The sequence below is a fragment of the Buteo buteo genome, chromosome 4, assembly GCF_964188355.1.
Source record: "Buteo buteo chromosome 4, bButBut1.hap1.1, whole genome shotgun sequence".
NCBI classification, from domain to species: Eukaryota; Metazoa; Chordata; class Aves; order Accipitriformes; family Accipitridae; genus Buteo; species Buteo buteo.
Window position 1 is genome coordinate 55,112,679 of NC_134174.1, and position 18,990 is coordinate 55,131,668.

General features: G+C 47.2%; 1 protein-coding gene across 2 annotated transcripts; it reads right to left on the bottom strand.

Moving 5' to 3' along the window:
* Nucleotides 1-227: 227 nt before the first annotated feature.
* ACTR1A (actin related protein 1A) lies at nucleotides 228-18,158 on the bottom strand. Of its 2 annotated transcripts, XM_075026271.1 has the most exons (11): nucleotides 18,035-18,158; nucleotides 12,265-12,329; nucleotides 11,297-11,372; nucleotides 10,404-10,529; nucleotides 9,485-9,609; nucleotides 8,947-9,163; nucleotides 5,724-5,816; nucleotides 4,242-4,416; nucleotides 3,285-3,346; nucleotides 2,869-2,909; nucleotides 228-2,491 (listed from the first exon to the last, which is right to left on the bottom strand). In XM_075026271.1, exons 1-11 carry the CDS (start codon nucleotides 18,080-18,082, stop codon nucleotides 2,389-2,391), a joined length of 1,131 nt encoding a protein of 376 aa, XP_074882372.1. In that variant the 5' UTR covers nucleotides 18,083-18,158; the 3' UTR covers nucleotides 228-2,388. The 2 variants fall into 2 exon arrangements, with proteins under 2 accessions (XP_074882372.1, XP_074882373.1); XM_075026272.1 differs by lacking the exon at nucleotides 11,297-11,372 and having other exon boundaries at nucleotides 18,035-18,131.
* Nucleotides 18,159-18,990: the final 832 nt, after the last annotated feature.

Genomic DNA, 18,990 nt, shown 5'->3' on the forward strand with positions numbered 1-18,990 from the left:
GTATGCAATGGTTGCTGAGGAGAGGAGGGGCTTTGGACACCAGCAGTGCAGACCAGTGCACAGGATTCTCCTCCCTCACCTCAGAAGCCAGGCCAGGGACACAATCCTGGACCAGGGATGGTGTCTCCTTGCAGGTTGGCCAGCAACAATTCTGCACAGGCAAGAGAAGAACACAAGTTACCTCCTTAAAAATGCAAATGGGGGAAGATGAGGCTGGGAGGCTTGAGGGTTGTATATGAATGACTTTATTTAAGTATGCTGAGCACTACCAGGCAACATGGTTTGGACAGTGTGCGAGGGAACAGTCAGGCAGATCAAACGAATGCTAGATGGCACCTTTCTGTCTGGTCACTGCAGGTTACAAAATGGAGCACTGCTGCTTCTGCAAAGGCAGCAGATGGGCTGGGAGGGGGAGGAAGAGATCACTGGCACTGCCTGGGGGGCATGTGGTAGCTGAACCAAGAGGGGTTTGCTGCTTCCCCGCTGCACGCTGCAGTAAACCAGCAAGAATGCAACCGATTTTCCAGCAGAAGGTGGCTGAGCATTGATGGCTCTTTTCTACCTGATAGGCTCTTGCTTAAAAAAAAAAAGTCTGCTCTGATGGGGGTAGGTGAACATGCAGCCTGGCCTCAGCTGGGAAGAGACTACCATGCCTGCCTATAGCCCCTCAGAGCCCCCAGCAGCGAGCCTGCAGAACGTGGTTCCCACAGGGGCAACACGCTGCTGTTTACATTCATCTCAGCTGGGGCAATGCACCAGCTTTCACCACGCCTCTGCAGCAGCCCTCCAGCTCTCACCCCACCTCTGTGCTTGAGAGTGACCCTAAGGTGATGCGTGGCAATGAACAGATAGGAGGGGAATGGGGAGGAACTGCCACCGAGCAACTCCAGCTCCACTGTTACTGCCAGGTACTGCAGAAACTCAACAATGGGGAGAAAAAAAGAGCACCAAACAATGCATAACAAAAACCTACAGAGGAAACGGTGGCACTCCCCAACACAAGTGGAGCTGTAGGCCTGCCCACGGCTGTAAAAGCAGTAGAAGCAAAGCAGCCACTGGGCAAGCAGAAAGGCATACGCAGTACAGCAGAGCACAGCCCTCGCGACAGCTTCCTGCTCACAGACCTGCTGCTCACGCCAACATCCTGGTACAGTTTATTGTCCTCTCATGTAGTGCATTGATAGAGAACAGCAAGACTCCCTCAAGAGCAGTTACTGGGTGGTGTCGCAGGGCTGGCTGGCTATTCTGCTAAGCATGTGTGCTGTAAACAGTGTTAACATCAAACAATGGACAGCTGGGTAACAGGTGTTCAAAGAAGACCCAAAGCGTAATTCCCAGGTGCTGTGGTCAGTATTTGAGATATCCTCAGACATTTCAATAAATAAAACAATTCTTACATTACAATGCACCTTTCCAATTATTATTTTGACCCAGAATGGATAAAGTACACAGGAGTTATTATGCCTGGCTGCAAATACATGCTCCCTTTGCCCCGACATGGCAGGAAAGGGGGAAACAGCCTCAGCTCTTACAGAGAAAGAACATGAGAACTCAGCACTGTAAATCTTGGCAGGTTGAGGGGAACACACAAGTGCCTTCACCCCCATTCTGGGGCACTTGCTTCCAGAGGAGAATAGGTACTTAAAACAAGGTACGAGAGAATTACCGCCTAGTACAATGAGAGCTGATTAGATTTGCTTTGTTCTACTCCATGCAATACAAACTAAGTCCTATCACCAACTTCTCCAGCTGTGGTGCAGACCCACACATCAGGCTAAGTTACACAGGCATACACACACTCACACACCAAAAACAGTAGGGGTAAATGGGCTTAACCGTTGAGAATGTGCTTTCTCTTAACAAAAACTGTATTAAAAACAACTTCAAAAACCTACTGGTGGTGAAGACACTGCTGAAGAAAAAAGTAGCTATGGGGCCTCAGCTAAGTGTTTCCAAACAATCCAGGCGTTGCAGTCAGGCCGACTAAAGCCTGCGTGAGCAGTCTGCAGTGGTTGGCTCCCTTCTGGCTTGCTAGGCAGTTTCTATAAGCTGTTCCCTTTGTTTTTGCTTGCTTGTTTTACAGTGAAAAATGTGATTGTGATACAGAAATTAAGGGACTGAAATGAAAAAGGAATGGGCCATTCTGGAGAATTTCTAATTGGTATTTTCTCCTTTCCATTTAAAAAAAACCCAACAAAAAAATAAAAAAAAAAAAAAGAAGTTAGTAGTACTAAAACAACCCTCCTGCTGCTGTTGTCTTTGCTCAGTGACATCGGGGCATGCTGGCGCACACACACACACACAGGCAGCTCTCAGACACTCGGACTCAGAAAAGCGAGTTTAGAACTGAAGTGAGTCTTCGGAAGAGACCGAGGACAGGTCCCAGGGCTAGAAGGTTTTTCGCTGGATGGCACGAGCTCCGTCTTCTTCATACTCCTTTTTCGAAACCCACATTTTCTTAAAGGTGTCCAGTGAGGCCAGAATAGAGCCACTGGGGAGAGACAGGCATGTTATGGGTTAAAGGAAAATGTTAGGGGCACTCTCATCGTATCTCTGCAGACATGAGCTGTTTCTACTGCGTGACACTTCCTCATGTTAGAAAGGTGCTGTGGCTACCAGTTATCTACAACAGAAATGCTCTCTGAACAGTCACTTCCTCTCCTGTTAGCCTCAAACATGCTGGCACTACAGACCCTGGCACCAGCCACCCCCTCCCAAACGACCTGCCAATCGCTGCTCCAGTAACACACCAAGCATTGCATGAAACCCTGACACGCAGCACCAGAAAGGACAACAGTGGGAGTGCTGACAGGCTGCGCCTCACCAGCCCTCATCCCACAGCAAGATGTGTCGCTGTGCAGTACATACCCAATCCACGTGGAATACAATCTTTCCTGAGGAGCTGATATCTGGGAGAAAGAGAGAATCAGTCAATACCTTCCCAAGCTCCAGTCTGCTCCTCCTGGCACACTGCCCCCATTTCACTACGGCTAACAGCTGACAAACATGGGTATGATCTCTCCCACCAGAAAGACACCCAGCAGTCCCCCACAAAACAGCCACTGTGGTCTAGCATCCTGGACAGGGTTCATGTTGTCAGAGGAGCCACCTTCTCAGTGATGAAACCAAACAGGTTTTCATCACAACAGAAAATACTGTTGGGCTGTCTCAGGAAAGTAGTTTCTGGTTTGAAGCAAATGGCAGCTGCACTCTCAGTGTCATTCTTTAAAGGCCACAGAACAACACACGTAGTATGTGATAAATACAAGAGAGACTGCTCCTACCCTTATTTTCACGTCCTTCGGAGCTAGTTTCTTCACCTCACTCAACAGCCTGTCACCAAAGCCTACAAAATACAAAAAAACCCATGTAGTGTGAGCCCCTCAGCAAAATCCCAAGTTCCATCTGCTAACAATGTGGACATGTCCTATGCAGTCCTATTCAAATATCCCACTCCAGATCTCACAGAGAGACCAATTTGGAGAGGCACAGAACACAGCCAGTGAGGTAACAGGATTCTGTCTCCCTCAGGCAGACTTCAAACACCAGCACAATGGGCTCTATCCCTCAGCAGTAACTTCAGATGAGCAAGTGAGATTTTTTAGCTAGGACCACAGGTGGGCCAGTTCCCTCCTCCTTTCCTGGGCATTCCTCCTGTGTCCAGCCCATTTGTGCAGGGGAGCAGGGTTTGAATGGGAAGACCAGGACCTATCCAGAGATCTCCACCTGTGGATAACAGGCTGACAGGATCTGGCAAAGGATATCTTTAAGTTGATGGGGACCAGCTGAGCCCTGAGGGGATGGGTAGAAAGTTTTCTGCACACGCGTAGCTGACATTTCACGCAGTATCAGGACTGTTGGACTCTCTGGGATACCAAAGACCTAAGGAACCTCAGGAGATGCAGGAGCCTTTTAGGTATCCAGTCTCAACTACCCTGAACTAGAGCAGCAAAAGTGACACAGCTATTCAGTCCTGACACAAGCAGAGTGATAAGAGGAAAAAGATAAAAGCCCCCCAAATCCAGGAAATTATATACAAGGGCAGAGGTATCTTGCATACCCAGAAGGGTATGACTAGGACTCAGAAAATTAAGACAGTAACCCCCCTGAGAGAGCAGAGTTCCCACAGCCCTCATCTCACAGGACAAGTTGGGTGACCTAGGTTATCTTCCCAGTTTCTCATGAGAAGGAAGCCAGAGATCAGATATGTCACAGCCCACTGAAAGAGGAGAGGCAGGAACCTTTGAAAAGCGTGGAGCCTCCAGACAGCACGATGTTGGAGAACAGCGTTCGCCTCAGGTCCATGTCTGATTTTTGAATGGCAAAAACAAGCACTTCATGGAGTCCTTCACATTCCTCCCCTATCAGGTCTGGCCGGAACAGGAGCTCCGGGGCTCGAAAACGGGCAGAGCCAATCTGCAAGGGGAGAAGTTAGCACAGAGGGCAAGAGAGAGCAGTGTGGCTCTGTTCACTGTCTACAGTTTGGGCCTACCTTTCTTAGGTGAACCTTCAGAGTCAGTGTCCTGGTTTTAGCTGGAATAGAGTTAATTTCCTTTCTAGTAGATGGTATAGTGTTATGTTTTGGATTTAGTATGAGAATAATGCTGATAACAAACTGATGTTTTCAGTTGTTGCTAAGTAGTATTTAGACCAAGTCAAGGATTTTTCAGCTTCTCATGCCCAGCCAGCAAGAAGGCTGGAGGGGCACAAGAAGTGGGGAAGGGACACAGCCAGGACAGCTGACGCAAACTGGCCAAAGGGATATTCCATACCATGTGTCATCATGCCCAGTATATAAACTGGGGGGAGTTGGCCCAGGGGGGATCACTGCTTGGGAACTAACTGGGCATCAGTGGGTGAGTGGTGAGCAATTGCATTGTGTATCATTTGTTTTGTATATTCCAATCCTTTTTGTTGTAATTATTATTTTCTTCCTTTCTGTTCCGTTAAACTGTTCTTATCTCAACACATGAGTTTTACTTGTTTTTTCCCCAATTCTCTCCCCCATCGCACCGGGTAGGGGGGAAGTGAGTGAGCAGCTGCATGGTGCTTAGTTACTGGCTGGGGTTAAACCACAACAGTCAGGAAGTTTCCTGGACATTGATGCTGCATCACTAGCTCCCAAGTGAAGTTTGGTCTACTGCTCCCAGAAAAGGTGCTATTTCCATTTTGTAGATGAAAGAGATTAAGAAACTTGCTCAGCCCCATACAGCAGGTCACTGGCAGAAAAGGGAGCAGATCCAGCCCCGGTACTGCAGTTAAGACCTGTATTTCCTCTTCTTCATCCACTCTGTAATGGGCTCAGTCTTCTGAGGAGTATTCCTAACTCACTCTTCAAAGCAATTGTTTCTGCACCTCTAGGCAGGACAAAAGCCACACACAAAACCACTGCTGAATTTACAGTGAACTGGTAACTACCCACACTCTGTTCCTGATCTACATAACGATTTGCCAGATCAGAGCCTGCACTCAAACAGCTCAGAGTCCCCATGGTCATGCTGTATCCTTACACAGGACTTCCAGTAGAAGTTGTGAAGTTTCTAATAATGTTTTCTTCCCCTAAAAATTCTAGTGCCCAGTCAACAGCCTGGGATGACTTATGGTCTTTTAAAATTATCTCCTCCCACCTAACACCGCATTAAATTTCCCATCACTAGGCAGAAGGCTATTCTGGAAACCCTGTGCTTCACATTAGGAATCCTCTGAGGGTGGTCCTTACAAACCTCAATAGTGCTTCCATCTGGCAGGTAGTACTGAGCCTTCTCGGTCTCCAGAGTCTCATCCTTCTGGGCGCTTATTGACAGGTAGCAGGCACGCTGGAGAGGAAACAGAATCAGGGAGAGGGAGATGAGAAGGGTAAACCCAAATGCCTCTGATAAAATACTTTTCTCACTAGCAAAAAATCCATGTATCCCTTTGGGGAGACCAATTTCAACAATATTTTGTGCTGGGGAAAGACCTTTTGGGTTCACATCAGGTAAAATACCTATTCATGCTACAACTCCATGTGACAATTAGAGATATCAAGGATGCTCACACCCCCTCTAACTGCTGCTCACCTCTCTCTTCCAGCTCTCTCTCGCTGCTTAGAAGTTACCTCTCTCTAGCACAGATGGGGTAACTATCCTGTAAGCACTTCCAACCTACTGTAGGGCAAAGTAAAACACACACCTGAAACACCTTTAGTGACATTAACCTTGTATAAAGGTGGGCTCAGGTAACTTTGCAACAGATTAGGAGCATGAAGAAAGCCCACTATTACATTTCAACAGGGTAAATGATAACTAATAGCTAACAGCAAAAATTCCTTAACATGATCCAAGCTGCTGACTTCCCATTGCTCACCTAGATTTTAAGTTACAGGAAACAAAATACTCTGACTTTTCAAACCGCTCCAGCACCCCATGTTTTTGCTATTTCAAGTTGTCATCATTTGGAGATTAAAAAAAAAAAGTCTAAACAGAATCACAGAAATGTTTAGGTTGGAAGGGGCCTCCTGAGATCATCTAGTCCAATCCCCCTGCTCAGGCAGGGTCAGTTAAAGCAGGCTGCTCAACACCATGTCCAGTTGTGTTTGGAGTACCTCCACAGATGGAGAATCTACAAACCTCTCTGGGGAACCTGAGGGTGTTTGCCCTCACAGTAAACCAAGAAACAGAGAACAATGCCTGCACTAAAGTAGGCATTAAGGGTTCCCCTTCTGAGGTAATTTCTTCTCTAGACTTTTCAACATCTCCAAATTTCTTTCCTAAATTTTTGCCATTAAAAAAAACCCAAAACCAGTCAGACTCCAACAGATCACAAGCAGCTTTTGAGACTGAGAAACTCCCATGTACAGGATCTCAGCTTTGTGCTTGCCATGGTGCATTCGGGCTGCATATCCAAACTTCTCCAAACGCAAGAAAGCTGCAAACATAAGAAGCCACACTCAGGCCCTCAGATTCGCAAATCAAGTCACAAATGGCACCAACATCAACAGAAATCTCACTGCAAGTTCCAGGTACATATATCCTAGAAATCTGCAAAACTTTCCCCAGCTAAAATTAGTCTTAAAGTAAAGCAAAAAGTGTAAGTTGTAGAGCGAACATCAGGTTGTTTCCTCGCTTCTTCAGCAGACTCACTGGTGAGGGTAGTCAGTATGCAAAGCAGGACTTGGCTCACTTTCCCCTGCTCTTTGTTTTCCTAAGTGTATAGTCCAGAGGAGATGCTGCACTGGTGCAAGACATTGTGTTTAACAGTCAGCACAACAGTTTTTAATAGTTTCATCACCCAAGATGCAAAGGGAGCCTTGGCCATTTATGAAGAGTACAAGCCCTTTGCTTTGTCCCATAAGGCCATTGCAATTGCACTGCAACTGATGTTTGGTACAAAACAGGCTGTTTCTGAAGAAAAGAGTTCTCCATCAAGCCTCTGATCACTAGATCTTCTGGTCTACAGATGCTGCAGTATCTGCACGTCAGCTTTTTCTCTCATTCAGCAATCAGCACTTGTAAAACAAAGAGCAGCTACCGGGTTAAAACCTACAACCCTATGAAGTCTCCTGCTCTGGGCGACAGGCGGAAGCCATTCAGCTGTACCCTGACATGAAGCACAAGCACTGCTCCCTCAGCACAACCACACTGAGCTATAGTCATGCAGAACAAGCAAACTATTTCCATTATGGTCCTTTGCCGGTAGGTCACAGGCTCAGGAACAGCTCCTTAACACTCTCAAGCCCTGGCACAGGCTGCTGGCTCAGCCCAGAGTTATTTGTGGCAATCATAGCTTGTGATGGGGTCCTGCAGCATGGCAGCAACTGCCAGGCATCAGCACACGGCAATCACAGCCAGTGCTGATCTGAGGACTGACCCCATGTACTGAAGGCATAGATGCACAGGCAGCCCCGAGTCACACAGTGTGGCTGAAATCAGAGAGCAACCTGTCTATGTGAGCACAGCGATGCTGCAAAGCTGCTGTGAGCAGTCACCAGCTCTGAGCTACTATTCACCATCCCACCTCTGTCCTCCTCTCTTGGCACACAACAGAAGCCAAGGTAACTGCTTTACTAGGGATGTTATTCACTGCTTTCCAAACTGCTGTGTAGCTGTAAGGTCACTGAACACTGCAGACGCTATAAAAGAGGGGAAGCTTTTGTAAATGTGAATGCTGTGAGTGAATTCTTTCATGGAGGGATGGAAGCAACTTGCAATATCCCACTTGTGATCCCTACCTGCCATGGATTTTACAGACCGTTGCCCTGAAGGGTAAACAAACACTAGTGAAAGAGATCATCAGATCCCGAGAAACTGCAGCACAGATAAATGCAAATCAGATTCTGAATTACCAGCCTGTCTTCATCTCCATGTTAACAGCTCCTCAATAGGGATTAGATGTGACCTTGACTGTAAGCCTCCCAGAATACCAGATGGCTGAGTTTGCAAGTGACCTCTGGAGGTCATCTTGTCCTGTCCCCCATTCAAGCAGGGTCACCTAGAACAGGTTGCCCAGGACCATGTCCAGATGCCTTTTGCATATCACCTAGGATGGAGACTCCACAACTCTCTGGACAACCTGTGCCAGTGCTTCATCACCCTCACAGTAATAAAGTTTATGTTCAGACAGAACCTCCTGTGCTTCAGTTTGTGTATCTTGTCCTGTCACTGGACATCACTGAAATGAGCCTGGCTCTGTTTTCTTTGCATCCTCCCTTCAGACATTTATATACATTGATGAGAACCTCCCCAACCTACTCTTCGCATGGCTCAACAGTCCCAGCTCTCTCAGCCTTTCCTCATGAGACGTGCTCCAGTCCTTCATCGTCTTAGCGGCCCTAGTCTCTCTTGGATAGATAAAGGAATGAGCTGTGGAGCTAGGTAGGCTAGCACTTTCCACTGGATTCCATGAGTCACAACTTCCCCTGGGCAGGAATCCCTTCTTGGATAAACACAGAAACAGACAGTGCATCACCTCCTTGATGGTCTTGACAATCTCAAATTCAGAGGTTGTGTGGAAGTCATAGCCTTCCTTCCGGAGATAGAGACGCAGGTAGCGTGAGACATCACGGCCAGCAATGTCAATCCGCATGATGGAGTGGGGCATGGCAAAGCCTTCATAGATGGGAACTGCATGGGTAACACCATCCCCGGAGTCCAGCACCACTCCTGTAGTCCTCCCAGTTGCATAGCTAGCGAAGGGGCAAACAATCAAGTCAGAACAAGAAATTCAAAGTGACCCCAAGCATGCAGCACATCCAGGCTCAACTCAGGGAGCAGAGATTTCCCATGAACAGGGGCTAAAAAAAAACCCCAAAACCTAGTTCTCATCATAGTTCAGCAAATTCCTGTAAATTCTTTATTACAGAAATTAAAATTGAGTTTCAGTTCTTGCTTGAAAAGGGGTAAGTCAGACAGCAGTGTGGTCTTCCACAGGTTTTGTTTTGGTTTGTGAAAAAATGGATTTCATGGCAACATTTCACAAGCACAAATCAAAGACGAAAGACACTTACAGGCTAAGCACAGCTTGCATGGAGATGAATAGTGCTGGCACATTGAAGGTCTCAAAAAACACCTCAGCAGCACGCTCTCTGTTCTTGCGTGGGTTTAGGGGTGCTTCTGTCAGCAGCACAGGATGCTGGTAAAGAAAAGAAGGAGCTGTGCTGCAATAACCAGGAGGCAGCTAGACGTGTGTTCCTGAAAATTTCTGCTTATTTATTCACTTTAGGAACCACTAGTGCAAAGGGACATGTAGAAGGAAATAATTTCAGCTACTAAGCTGTATTAGACTGTGAATACCCTCTATTAAGTTGGAAGACCAGCAGGGTTCTGGTGTAGTTATGAAGTGTTAGGAAATCTACTCTGTGAGCAACCCTGCCCCGTGAAGGATGAACAAGATGACTCTCAGTGCCAAAGGTCAGTCAGATCAGCCAAAATACACAGACTCTAAGAAAGGGTGAAGGCATACGGTCTTAGCACGCGCAGGCAGAAATATTCCTACTCCATTTATACAACCTATTGCTCTCCGTCATTTCATAATTTTTTGGTCAGCTCATTCCAGACCACAGGATTGTGGTTTTCTCCTTCCTTACTTCAAATCACGTCACTGCTGAGTGGATATGCCTGATGTGCAGGCAGAACAGGAAAAGTTAGAAGCACTTGGCCTAGAGCAGGATCATTAGAGAGAGTGTGAATAACAAATGCTGAAAGTCAGATTTTCAGTCAGGCCAGAACATTAGATCTGGGGAGGAATTCTGCTTGCACACTTCTTGTGTAATATCTCCCAAGAGGTAAAAGAACCTAATTTAACAACAGACACGTTTAGAAAGAAGAGCAAAGGAAAAGTCCCAAATCTTTCCTGGAGTTCCAAAGCTCCTGGTGTTACATACGTACTGAATGATGCCTGTGCCATTATGTAATGAGGTATCTCACCTCCTCTGAGAATGTCTGAAGCTGGTCTTTTGAATACACATACTGCCAAATGCGCTCCATGTCATTCCAGTCCTTCACTATGCCATGCTCCATTGGGTATCGGATCGAGAGGAGACCTCTGTGCTCCTGAGCAAACAGAAAGGACAATAAAGCATACCTGTCAGACTCAAACAATCACATTTCTGAGCACGATGACTATGATTTAACGTCAGACTCACTTTTTTGATGTCACTAAAAGACAACTTATCTCTAGCATGTAGGGCAAAAACTGAACACTAATCACAAACATCTCTGCCAGAGAAGTATTCACAAGATTAAACAAGGCCTTTTTATTCCAAGCAGGAAAGGCTGGCAGTTGCAGAGCACATTCCATCCTAACACTTTTCAAGCCAACATACAGACACCTATCAAATGGTATCTTTGTTCTACCAGCTCAGTCATGATACAAAACATAACAGGGTGGCATTGGGGAATGTAGTTTGGAGGGCTCACAAGAAATGTGAGACCATACAACTACATGCTGACAAAAGCGGGACTGTGGAAAGCAAGCTTCTTGCCCACATCAGCAAGAAAAAAGGCAAGTAGGGTCCATTTCTGAAGTTCCCAGTCAAAACGATGGGGATTTAACCATACAGACCTAGAAGTAGCCTAGAAAAAAAGGAGAGATATAGAAGGACTTGGAAAAAAGGTCTGTGGTCAGACGGTTGGCACAAGAATTTAATGGAGCTTCCCACTCCACCTTGGACACACTTAAAAGTGATAACCTATTCTGCTCTTCAGATCTATATGCTGATGCCAAGGAACCACAGCCCTCTTAAGCATAACTGCTACAGCCCCTCCTTACAGCAGGATACTGAGAAATATGGAGAAGTGCAGTATACAGGTTTTCTTACCTCTGCCTTTGGACCAATGAAAATGTCCCCTTCTAAAGCACCAGCCATAACACGAATGTGCTTTGGTCTGCCCACACTAGAACAGAGGCAAGAGTATAAGTGCTTCTAGAGAGAGAGCTCAGATGCACCCAAGGATTAACTACTTTGTGTTCCTCTCTGTCCTAACTAGTACTTTCTAAAGCAATGGACGGGTCTGGGGGCACTACCAGGTGCAGACAGACCCAGGTTTGCTCTGAGCTAATCTCAGAATCAGAGGTGAAGGGAACAGATTGTAGACAGTTCTGAAGTGGCAGGATATAAGCCAGCTGAGTCTGGCCATGCTTTCTCAGATGATTCAGACTTACTTGTTCCAACAGTGCCTGGGGTGAACATGGCTAGACTAAGCAATGGTCTGAGCTGATAGATCCACATGGTGTTGCCTGACCTCAGGTAGCTTCTCAAATTAGACGTTTATAGTCCCATAACCCACCTCACCATACAGAACACATTGCTCAGAACACAAATATACTCATTAAAAACCCACCCCATTGAAAATAAAAGCCATATTCAGAGTTCCTGATCCAGCAGACCTCCTTCCAGTAAAACTCTCAGAAAACTTCCAAGGAAGTTTGGCAGGAATCAAGACATCAGACCACACATCAAAGAAATACAGAGGTCTTCACACTTCTCGTCCCATCTTTGTCTTTTTCCTTGTCCTTTTCCTCATGTCTCAAGACTAAAGGATACTACAGCTTTGGTTGGGTGTTGAGCCTGACAAAGTGATACATCACCTTTTATGGTGCGTCACCCCCCCTCCCAAAAATCTCAAAGTACTTAATAGCAGACATCTCCCCTCCCTGATACTTCTGTGCAGCAGGCAGAAGAATAACTAATTTCTCCAGTTACAAAATTGGACCATTCTTCCCCTCTATGTATCAAAGAATTGTTACACGGTACTAAGAACTTACCAAGACCAGCAGAATACTTACTAGTTTGGAAAGCAGTATTTCGGTATTTGATCGCCTGCAAAACCTGCTTTAATCACACCTGAGCCCTGTGGGAGCAAAGATGAAAACATGAGCTTATCAAAAATTCAGGCATCTTCACAAGTTGTAAAGGAGTAGCAAAGTACATCAGCACTGCCAGATCCTCCTCTTTTTACTAGGAATAAAGCTCCCCAGAGATTGATTTGCCAGGCGGGATTGGAGATGGGAAGGTGTCAGCAGGCCAGCTTGGCCACTAGAGGGGAGTAACTGGCACCTGCCTAGCAGCGACACATCACAGGCACAAACACCCAGGAGCGTCCCGGTACTGCTCCATGTACACACCCAAATGCTGCTCTGTACAGAGAAGAATTTTTCTACCCAGTGCTATTGCTAGGGGCGCAGGAGGCTAAATCCAAGCTCTGCAGTTTTCTGTTGATCTTAAATACTCTCTGGGTGAAGGACAGCACTCCAGAAAGCCAAGCAAGAGCAACCGAACCCTGCCAGCTACAGAGCCCACTGCTAAAAGGGGGAGGATGAAGGCTGTAGGCCTCTCGGAAGATTTGGAAAGGATGGAGGGAGGGTGGATAAAGTCAGAAAAGGAAGTAGGAAAGGACTGTGTGAAACAGGCTGGAGCAGAGACTAGGGAAAAGATCACGTGGTGGATAAACTAGCCAATGCTAAGGAGGCAGATTGCAGAAACGTGGTCAGAAAAGACACTGGAAATGAACCCAGACTGGGGTCTGGAAAGAACAAAGGTGCCAGTCACACTGCAAGGGGAAGGGCTGGAGGCAGGAAGAGCAGCTGACAGGATAGGGCTTGTTTAGAAGGGACAAGGAAGAAAAGATTAGGTATGGCAGTCAGAAAGGCAGAAATCCAAAAAGCCTTCTGCAACATTCAAAACAGCACAAGCAGCAAACCCAGAGCAGGTAAAACCAGCCGCAGGGAGGCCCTGGCAGGGAGTCAGTGCCGGGCATCTGGCCCCACAGCTCCCGTCCCCGTCGGTATCATCTGGAAGAATCCTGGGAACCCCATCATCAACTTGGATCTGTGCTGACTTCTTCCGCTCCTCCATTTCCTCTCCTTGCACAAGGGAATGACATCTTGAAACAATGAGCAGTTTGCAGGAACACCCAAGTTTTGCTAAGGAGCGGACTTTCATAGGCTCTCCTCGGATAAGCCGTTTCACTGGTAATCCCAGACTACCATGGGAGCAAGCTTTTCTGCAGAAAGAGGAGCAGTTTGGCTTTACCCTGTACTTGGAGCAAAGCACGTGAGTTTGCACTGAAACCTGTGAAGTGCCTGTTCACTCTCAAGGGCTCTGCAGCGGGACTGCTCTGTTTTTGAGGTCAAAAAGACATTGTGGCTGCCCCAGAGCATTTTAAAACGAGTAGCAACGCAGCTCCTCCACTGCTTTCCCCTTTCTACCACTTCTGCATCGGTCAGCATCACTGCTTTCACTTGGAGACTGAGGCCAAATGAGTTGCTCAGGGCTCTGCCAGACAAGCTCTGGCTGCAGCGGTTTCTGATGCTGCCGTCCCAGCTGCCTGCCCAGTTCCCAGTGCCAGAGGTTACCAGCCAGAGCGGGCTCAGCAGAAAGGAATGCAGGGTGGCCCCAGCCTCGCCAGTTCACAGTCAGTCCAGCGCCTTATTCCCAAACTACTTTCATCAGCAGTTTCAGCCAAGGTGCCAGGCTTTGCACAGAGCATGTGTGCTCTGCCACCAGCGCGGGGGCACTCCTGCCTTAAAACCTACAGTCAGATTTGCCAGGATGCATCTGTAAGGGAGGAGTATCAGGAACACTCTGCAAACCAGACCTAACTAGTTATAAAAGATACAAAAGATATAAAAGATAGATCACTCGAATCCTTGCCTCCTGACAAATGTCTGCAGCCAGGCTGGCTCAAGGAGCACACCCAAGCTGGCACCTGGGCAGGACTACTCCCTCTGGACAAGAGGGACTTGGCTCCAGTTGCATCCCAAGTCTGCCCTAACATGTACCAGTGTGACAAAGTGGCCTGTGAAGTGTTAAAAAGACTTCCCTTTAGATAGACTCTCTTCTGGCTATTCACTTCAAAGTGAAGCAACAAATAAAATAAAACCACTATTCTGATTTTCCTTATCATACCTTATAAACAACTCTATACCTGGGAAATAACACCATCCTTTGTCAAGCCTTGTAGCAAAAAAGTTGAATCAAACACGGTAACATAACCAAAACAGAATATTGTGCTTATTGAATATATTATTCAAGATAATGACTGATCTTGCTGCCAGCACAGTCCACTGCTGGGAAGTGGCTTCAGGAGAACAATGATGCTCCTATTTTAATACAGAGATCGAAACTTCCTTATGCCAGGCCAAAAATTACCCAGTGTGTCCTGGTGACATTCCCAGCAATTTATGCATTTTAAGATTTACATATTGAAGTTCAAAGTTAACTGAATGTGTTGGTAGTTCATAACTCCTAGCTGGAGTCAAAGACGAATGACTGTTTTGAATGCGCCAGTAGGATGGGACTTCAATACAGTTGTGCTTCCAAGTGCCTGGGACTAAACCAAGCACAGCTGTTTGCTATGTCCACACTACAAAGACCTGACAGCACTTTCTGACCTATTCAATTTTTCTTGAAAACATTTTACTTCTTTGAAGATACGTGTGCACCGAGTCAATCTATTTATTTTCGACCAGTTTGAGATTCCTGTATAATCAGAGGAAAAGGTTTAAATTTTTAAATAACCCTGGCTGATTCAGAAGGTTTAAAGTAAAGACCTGTTTTTCATCTTTGTTTCAGATAAGCAAAAAAACATGCATCCTCCCTTCTGCTACAAACTCTGATTTATTAGAACTTAAACAAATTTAAAAATTAACAATCTTCCACCAGTAACTATCCTGGCTGGTCTTTCATCCTGTTTCGTTTGTTTGGTTTGTTTTTTGTTTAATCTGAGCAAAAGAATAAAAGAAGAAAGAAAAACTACATGTCAAATGTAAAGGCCAAGAAAAATAATCTCATGGAAAATTTTCATGAGTACCTTGAAGTAACTGAACACACCTCTCCCGCTAGCTCTGTAGCTAGTCCGTTATTGATTCATTCATCCTGATGCGTTTAGGACTCAAATTTAAATGGAAATCACCAAGAGTCAATCTGCTGTGTAGCACTTTTTATGGGGAGTGCACACTTCATATTGTAAAACTATTTTATTTGATACACATTTTATAAGTTCCAGAACAAACCAAAGACACAATGGCCCTTACTGACAGTTCAGCTGTTTAAATGCCACCACTTAGGCTACAAATCCAAATTTTATCCTCTTTTATGTAAACAGAGACAATTCCATGGATGTCAAGGAATTTGCGCTTGCTTAGGCCACAGCTGAACCATGCCGCCTATCTGCATGTGCAATATGTTCATCAGGGCTCCCAGACCATTTATTTCAGAGAGGGCTTGTTGGAGTGCAAGATGGGAACGTAACTCTTAAAAATTACTTACTAAACAACAAAGAGTATAAAGGTTGTACTGAGGTACAGCTCCAACCTCTCACTGTATATTACAAAACTCTCCCTGCTGAAAACATGCAGCTGAGCATGCTGTTTGGTAAGAGAAAAACACCTCCTTGTTGAGTTTTTAGCTACATACCTTAATGTCCTTTTGGAACACACTGAGATATCAGACCAGGGCTGGGACTGGGGTGGGAGGGTAGTCTGGCTTGTTCACTAGCTCAGTATCTCATTTCCCCCTCCTCACCTTCCCACACACACGCATACATGAGACAGGATAACACTCAGCCTTGAAAAGGCGCCTGCAGCTCTCTGAGGAAAAGCAGTAATGAAGCAGCAGGAACAGCAGTACCTGCTCTGTGCAGCTCCACTTCCCGTCCTGCCTGAACTCAGAAGAGTACCAAAAATGCAGTGTCACCACAAGGTTCCTTGGCTGACAGCCTGCCAGCGTTAAAGGCAGATGTCACAACAACTGCTTCATTCTACTTCTTGTACAGGGAGGGGAGGGAGGGGGAAGTCATTTATAAGAGAGGCAAGAAGAATTAGCTTTTATAAGACCAGCTGATAAAATGAGAAAAGAAACAAAAGTCAGTTGCTGGCAGATGAGCCCTTCTTCAGGTCTGAAGCAGAGGTGGCAATCATAGCACTAAATAACAAAAGGACATGCTGAAATTAGATATAAGCTGCTATTATATGACTATAGCACAACAAACCTATCCTCACAGTACCAGAGTGCCTGGGAATAACTTTAATGGTTAGCTAATCACTCGACACCACAGCAGGGTCAGTGCTACTCCAGCCGTTTCTAAGAACAATCAACCTAACTTATTCTTTAATGTCTTCAGTAAGGAGGATAACATGTTTTTCTCTACATAGTCAATTCTACTGGTCAAGCTCCATTTCCATTAGATATTCTCCTTCAATGTCTAACCTAAATCTCTCTGCTGTGATTCCAGGGGAAGACACAAAACCAAAACTGTATCAGAGAGCTCAAATTGTAGGGAGGAAATTGGGATCAATAATAAAGAAGAGGTCAGAAGAATAATTGGCTTGATCTGAGAAGACCTACAATCATTCAGCTTATGGGAAAAAAAGCAATACTTTGAGAAGCGCTAAGCTAGCAAGTCCACATGTCATATGGCAAAAAAATTCAGCAGAAATTAAGATTATGGAGAAAGAAGACAGTACAACACTGACCCTTCAAAACAACAAAATCTGAATCACTGGCAGTAGAGGTCAGAAGGGAGGAGCATGAATTTGTGACTCACCACACCGAAGGAGGCTCCCTCCAAAATATGCCCTCCCACCCCTTCCTGGATGGTCCTTTCTCTTGGGATGCCAGCATGGATGGGGCTAATCAGAACTGGACACAGCAGTATCTCAACAAGGCATGCAATCACTCTCATTCATCTCAAACTGAGCCGTTACCCACACAGGTTGAAGGTCTGCTTTGAGCTAACAAGAAACATTATCAGCTAGGAGCAGCCATCTGTGACACCACACCCCACTGTCAAATTACAGCTGATGCAACCCACGCTGGGAGCAGTTCCTTTAGGAGCTCTGCCTCCTGTGGGCTTCAGCATGGGAATCCACGCCTTGGGTGCCGGCATGCCCCCTTTCGCTGGGCCTGTCAGGGAGCAGCTTGTGATGGGGAGGTTGGCTGCAGGGTATCATGACTAGCATGGTCCAACAGAGAAGAGCGGACACCCCCGGAGCATGCTGGGGGTCCGGCCAAGGCCTGCCCCCAGAGCATGCTGGGACTCTGGCCAAGGCCGGGCCCACCAGCCGCCATTGTCCCCCAGGCACAAAGAGGGGTGCAGCCCCGCCTGACGGACAGCTCTAGCTGCCAATGAGCACAGGTGCTCTCCGCGACAGCGGGGCGGGACGCGCCCCGCTTCGGCAGGTAACGGCGGGCTCCCCCGCTGACTGGCAGCCGCCCCAGCCAATGGCGTCGCCTCGCCCCTCCCAGGCAGCGAGCACCTCCGCGGCGGCGGGGGCCGGTCCCCGCCAGCGAGGGGCAGCGGCCCTCCGGCGGGTGACCGGCAGGCACCTCAGCCAATCGCGGTGCGCCGAACCGCGGCGGCCCCGCCCCGGCGGCGGCCCGCGAGGACGCAGCGTACGGCGCTGTACGAGGGCCGAGGCGGCGGCTAGGCCGGCGGGGGGAGGGGAGAGGGGGGGTGGCGGGCGGGGCGCGGCCGTCCCCGATGACAAAGGGATCGCGGCCCGCGGGCCCTTCCCGCCCTCCCAGCCCCCGGGACGCGCGGCCGCCCGCACTCACGTTGTCTATCACGACGGGCTGGTTCGCTATCACGTCGTAGGACTCCATGGCGAGGACCCGCCGCAGCCACCCGTCAGGGAGCAACAGCCCAGCCCTCGGCGGCGCATGCGCGGAAGGGCGGCGCGGCGCCGCCTGGGTGATGTATTCCTCCGGCGGCGGGGCCTGCTGGGAAATGTAGTCTGGGCCCCGCGCGGCGCCTGACGGGAAGGCGCGCCGGGAGCGGGGCATGCCGGGAGATGTAGTGCGGAATTAAAAAAAAAAGGAAGAGGAAACGCTGCAAAAATACCCACGGCCCGGAAAATGCCTTTTCGGCGTGAAACCCGAGTGGGGTGGTGGGTGTCGTGTGCCGGGGGGGTAACTGTGCACTTCCACCAAAGCCCCACTGGATTGCAATTGGCTTATTTCCAGTTTAATAGATTCTTTCCCCAATTTTTCTAATAGGAAGAGAGAAAACACCTTCTGCAGAGGGCATCTATCGTTAATGAAAGTTAACCATCCCATCGTTTCACAGAATCATCTCTACAACCTTCTGGTCATAACGCATCTGTTCTCTCTGAGTGTTACCCAGTTTCTCTGCATTTTTGGAGGCATGGCAACCAGAAAAGAAGTGTCGGTACAAAGAATACACATAACAGGCATCCAAGCATTAAACAATGTGTTCCCTGTTGTTTTCCACCTGCCGTATGTTCTACAAGTACTTTGAATAATTGATGACTGACAACAACACTAAAATGATACATTTACTTGAAACCCTGAGCAACAACACTGGGTCTTGAAACTAGTTAAAATGAAGTTCAGTGTTGGTAAGCGTACGTGAAGGCTGATTCAGAACTCACCTGTCTTGTCCCGCATCTTTCATGCGGACACTGAGACTTCTCTTCTGTAACTTCTGCCTATAGCCCAAGCAGATAGTCTCACCTCAGATATTTGTCTTCAGTGATTTTCATCATTCACAT

Excerpts from the sequence above, each read along its gene's own strand:
- ACTR1A (XM_075026271.1), bottom strand. The coding sequence starts at position 18,082 with ATGGAGTCCTACGACGTGATAGCGAACCAGCCCGTCGTGATAGACAAC. Across the intron at positions 5,817-8,946 it reads TTGTCAAGACCATCAAGGAG|CGTGCCTGCTACCTGTCAAT; the intron begins GTGATGCACTGT and ends TTTCCTCTCCAG. Across the intron at positions 3,347-4,241 it reads AGGCTCCACGCTTTTCAAAG|GCTTTGGTGACAGGCTGTTG; the intron begins GTTCCTGCCTCT and ends TGTATTTTGTAG.